Genomic DNA, 5539 nt, shown 5'->3' on the forward strand with positions numbered 1-5539 from the left:
AATTTTTTACTTGGGAATTTTTCCAAAACGCCCGTTTCATTTTTTAGCCCGGGCTTAACAAAAGGGTTTTTTGAACCCCTTTCAAAGGTGGCAAGTGCGTCCCCTTTCATTTTTTTTACCCCAAAAAGAAAATTTTCGCTTTCTTTTTTTTTTTCCTTGTCTTTTTCCCCCCTCCCCCCACCCACCATATCCACCATTCTAAAAGCCCCCAAATCCCCAAAAAAACCACAAATTCCCCAAGTTTCTTGCAATTTAAACCCTAATTTCTTTTCCCTTTCCCCCAAGAATCACTAAATTCCACCCTTTTAATTTGCCCCAATTTGGGTTAAGAATTTTTAAGAACAAACCCCACAATCTCTAGCCCAAATTGTTGATGGCACATGTAGATGAAATTGACTTATAAAGGGGAATGGAGGTTTAAACCCTTTTTTCGAAAATATTATCCCCTTTTTGGCCACCACTATATTCAAGTTTTTAAACCAAAATTTAAAAGAGAAAACTAATATTATCTCCGTTTCCAGGCCACCACATATTCAAAAATGAAACCCAATTAAAGAAAAAACATAATTTCCCCTTTTTCCGTAACCAAAATAAATTTAAAAAGGGACCATCAAAATCATATTTTGTTAGTTTGGGATTGAAAAATTTGAGAGACTCCATTAAAGTCAAAAGATGGAAAATCAAAAATTAAGGGAAAAATTTTTAAAGATTTAAAATTGTAGTAAATTTAAAGGGCCGTGGAAGTAGTGGTTATGGAGAGGAAGGGGGGTTGAAGAAAATGGGAGGGGGGATCAGGGTGGTGCTTGGAAAAATTTGGATTTTTTTTTTTTTTTATTTTTTTTTGTTTTTTTAATTATCTAAATAGTGTAAAAATATTGTCAGGAATAATATTTATTTTTAATAATAATTATTTTAGTTGTTATAAGTTGACGTGTCTTTATTTTCTAATTCATTATTATCTGAAGTATTTATCACACTCACTATATATTTACCGATTACGTAAAAAGTTTTCGTCTAATCGAAACAAATTTTGGCAGAGTTGTGAAGGTCATTTAAAACAATTCCATTGTTGTTTGTTTGAAAACATCTGTTACCCTCGCGTGGCCCCATTTTTTATTGGCCTAAATTTGAATTCATACTCACTGCATATAGAAACCAAAAAATTAAATAGTAACTCTATAAATAAATATATAAAGCTTTCGACGAAAAAAAAAAAAAAAAAGAACCAATAAAAAATGTAATTAATTAAAAACACACCTACAGCACAACCTGCTTCCTAATGAATATTGAACGTTTCCACAAATTATCTCGAGATTCTTGTCAGCCAAAATTAAAAAGTATCTGAAAGGCCTTCTCAAACGTCGAAGAATAGGTCTTGGTCCCCGTAGCGAGTATTAGCTGACCATCGAATAAAAGTTAATTAGGAGCAAAGCTTTCATCAATTTCATAATGGATCGTCATTGGATGTTGATCAAAAGAAATGTCTCATACACGAATTAAGATTTAAAGATTGTACTTATATATATTGACAATTGATGTAAATAATATTTATATTGAAACATATTTTAACATGCATGTATGTTGTAACATAGGTTGCCCGACTTATTTTTCCAGATATAAGAGATTTCCATGAGAATTATTTACTTTTTTGAAATATTTTTTCATTTTTTTCACTTTTGGCAATATAAAAATTTCACAATATAACTTCACCCATTATAAACAACAAAGTTTTTTCACTTTTTTCAATTTTTTTGTTAGGTTCAATACATTCAAACAACCAAAATATAAAACTATAACCAATAACAACTCCATTAAATTACAAAATACCAAATAAAGTGAAAAATATTTGCTTTTCATGGCCAAACGCCTACTTATGCTATATACACTTACCGGAATTTTTAAATATCAACCATTATAGCAAAAGTTGGTTAACATTTTTAAGGTTACATGTTGCTTATCATTAAACCAAACCAATAAAATTGGGTTTTTAAAATATCAAACCAAACCAATTTTTAATTTTTTTTATACACCAAACCAAATTAATAAAATTGTTTTTCATCCAAAAAGTCATATACAAAACATACAATGACTTCAAATATTTCTATAGTCCTAGTAAGATACAACTATATAATTAAGGTGTTTCTTAAGAAAATAACACCAAATGTGAGATGAGTGATGATGACATTGTATTAAAATATTCAATAAAAAAACCTAATAAAATCGGTTAAAATAAATATTGCTAATTAATAAGCCATAAAGAAAATGATCATAATCTAAAAGTACTAAGTCATGCTAAAATAAGTATTATTTACATCATGACAACGAAAAAATTAAGTTATGTATTTTCACTCTCTAAACCAATTATGCAAAACTAAAGAATAGATATCCAACATCATTATCATTCCTAGTGGTAGAATTGAATTTCTTTTGTTAGCATTAGTGTTGAGTTGGTTTCGGTTTGGACTTTATTTGAGTTACTAACATCCGTGGGATATAAAAGTTATTAACATTCAAAATTCTAAGTTCAAGCTTGAAATATAATACTTGAAATATAATATGATAAAAGACAAAAAAAAACTATAAAAAGATTTAAGAAATATTTATAAATTACATTACAAATAAATATTTTTATATATAAAATATTTTAAAAAAATGAATACATGTAAATGTAGGTTGGTTTGGTTGTGTGTGATTTTTTATAGCTAAAACCAAATCAAACCAATTATTGTCGTTATCACTTTTTTTCTAACAATCACGTTTTTTTTTCCAACACCAATTTAAAATTAAAAAAACCAGTTGTGGTTTTTTTTTTTTTTTTCAACACCAAACCACTAGTCGGGTTTTTTTCTCGGTTTGATTCGGTTTATCGGTTTGGTGCGGTTTGTCGGTTTACTTTTTACACCCCTAATTACAAGGAATTACCTCATAAGTGACTGATAGTGTAAGTTTTTACCCAATCCGTGTAAATAAGTTAAACTCAATATTTAATAGGAGTAAAAAAATTAATAGGAGTAAAAAATGATCTAAAATAACTTAAGGAATTTTCTATAAGAAGCCTGTATAAACTATAAACTAAGCAATTAGAGGCCTGGGAAACCAAAAGAAAAAAAACGAGAAAATATAGAGATATATTATGGGTTCTCTAACAGAAGCTTCACCAAAACTACTAGTAGTAGATTTCAATAATGAAGAATTAAGGCCAGGTACAGCCACTTGGGAATCTACATGTAAAGATATTAGGCGTGCCTTTGAAAACCATGGTTGCTTCATAGCACTTTATGATAAGATCTCACCCCAACTTCGAAAATCTATTTTTCAAGCTAATTCCCAACAATTATTTGAGCTCCCATTAGAGAAAAAAGTCCTAAACACCAATGAAAAGCCTTATCATGGCTATGTTGGCCAAATCCCATTTCTACCTCATCACGAAGCTTTTGGTATTGATTATGCAACCACTTCTCATGGTATTCAAAGCTTTTCCAACCTCATGTGGCCTCAAGGAAACAACTCTTTCTGGTATTCAAATCTTGATTTCTCTCTTTTTTCCTTTTCTGGTTTGCATAATTAACATTAATGTCACGTCTAGAGGCGAATCTAGAATTTAAATTCAGCGGATTTCGGAATATATGAGACATGTTATATTATACATTTTTTAACTTTTTCGACGCAAGTACATATATAGTTTGATCCGAGAGCATTATGTTCAGTTGAACCTACTGAACCATGCACTACTTTGGACTTCAACCTACGCTATTTTTTCTTTTTTTTGTTTGCTTTGTTTCTTTTAGTGAGAGTTCGTTGATGTTTTCCAAGATTGTGGCGGAGTTGGATGAGAAGGTTGTAAGAATGTTATTTGAGAGCTACGGAATAGCGAAAAACTGTGAATCGTACTTTGAATCAACCACTTATCTCCTTCGATACATGAAATATGACGCACCAAAGACGAAAGAAACTAGTATGGTTCTCCCCCCACATACTGATAAAACATTCACGACCATACTCTATCAAAATCACATTTCAGGCTTGGAAGTGCAAACTAGAGACGGACAATGGATTACTCTGGAGTTCCCACCATCTTCTTTTGTAGTCATGGCTGGTGAAGCATGCAGAGTATATATACTAGAATTCTATATATTTTCATTATATTCGCTATCAGTGTGCAAAAGTTAAAATCTTTTATTTTTATAGGGATGGAGCAATGATCGGGTGCTTACTCCAATTCATAAGGTGATGATGGATACAAATGGGAGTGAAACAAGATACACTATTGGATTATTTACTTACTTGAAGAATGATAAATTGATAGAAGTGGCAGAGGAACTGCTTGATGAAGAACATCCATTGAAGTTCAAGCCATTTACTCATATAGATTTGATCAAGTTCTTTGACACAGAACGTGGTCGAAGATCGCAAAATTTACTCAAAGATTTTTGTGGTGTTTGAAAAAATAATAATTTTCATGTAATTATATCAGGTCTCTATAATTTCTATATCCTGACCAAGTAATTTACTTCTCCTGTCGCTTGTCTGTATAATGAACCCAATAAAATATTGTACATGATTGTTGGGAAGCGATGTGCCGATGTCAAACACAAATACAAGTGAAAACCACCAATGAGATGATCTCTAAATAATTAAAGGCTTAGAAATCGGGAAACAGCAAAATCCAATCTCCTTCACATATAAAACTAGAATAGATCATAAATGTTCTACTTCTATGCGTATAATGTAATTGATTTTACTTTCGTACACGTTCTCTAAAAGAAGGGGGAAAGGGTTTTGGTGAATATTGTTAGGATTTTAATACAATTTTATCATTACAAATCTCTTATTTTACGCGTAAATTATAATTTGAATATATTATAACTTAAACTCTTTACTAAATATATACCCAGGCACCCATAAGAAAATTTGACTTCATAGACGAGTGCTTTATACGAGGTAAGATGAGACCTACCTCAAGTCGGTGATCAACACATAACTATGTATGTATGTATGTATGTATGTGTATATGGAGCATAACAAGGGTTACAACTAGTAAAAACAATGGGATATAAAGATTAATTTAGAAGTGGAAACGGACTGCCTACTTGCTGTCAAGCTTATAAAACAAGACGACATACGTCATCCTCCAAGGACAATTATTGAAGATTGCAAATACGTGTTAGAAGTTAACAAAGTGACTATTACCCACGTTTGTAGAGATCAGTCAAACCACTGTGCAGATATTTTGACAAATGAAGGTCACAGACATACAAAAAATTGCTAGAATAGGAAAAGGCAACCAAGGAAATGGAGTTCTTGCTCCCGGCAAATTTAAGTTGTGTAGCATTTAAACGAGATTAGAACATTTTAGCATTTTTCATTGTACCCAAAGAAAAAAAGACTGAGATCTTAATTTGGTTGGTAAAAAGTCCAAATTATTAGCATTATACTCCATATGTTAGTGATTTTCACAGTGCAAGTGAAAGTGCAAGCGAGGAAGATGAAATTATGGACCATACTGATCTGTAAAGTTTTTCGGTCACTTAAATATGAA

General features: G+C 31.1%; 1 protein-coding gene across 1 annotated transcript; it reads left to right on the plus strand.

Annotated features, from left to right (window-relative positions):
• Window positions 1-3071: 3071 nt before the first annotated feature.
• LOC132054594 (probable 2-oxoglutarate-dependent dioxygenase AOP1) lies at window positions 3072-4558 on the plus strand. Its single transcript, XM_059446570.1, has 3 exons — window positions 3072-3516; window positions 3789-4110; window positions 4189-4558. Exons 1-3 carry the CDS (start codon window positions 3134-3136, stop codon window positions 4441-4443), a joined length of 960 nt encoding a protein of 319 aa, XP_059302553.1. The 5' UTR covers window positions 3072-3133; the 3' UTR covers window positions 4444-4558.
• Window positions 4559-5539: the final 981 nt, after the last annotated feature.

Source organism: Lycium ferocissimum, chromosome 4 (genome assembly GCF_029784015.1).
Source record: "Lycium ferocissimum isolate CSIRO_LF1 chromosome 4, AGI_CSIRO_Lferr_CH_V1, whole genome shotgun sequence".
Lineage (NCBI taxonomy): Eukaryota > Viridiplantae > Streptophyta > Magnoliopsida > Solanales > Solanaceae > Lycium > Lycium ferocissimum.

Excerpts from the sequence above, each read along its gene's own strand:
- LOC132054594 (XM_059446570.1), top strand. The coding sequence starts at position 3,134 with ATGGGTTCTCTAACAGAAGCTTCACCAAAACTACTAGTAGTAGATTTC. Across the intron at positions 3,517-3,788 it reads CAAGGAAACAACTCTTTCTG|TGAGAGTTCGTTGATGTTTT; the intron begins GTATTCAAATCT and ends TGTTTCTTTTAG. Across the intron at positions 4,111-4,188 it reads TGGCTGGTGAAGCATGCAGA|GGATGGAGCAATGATCGGGT; the intron begins GTATATATACTA and ends TTATTTTTATAG.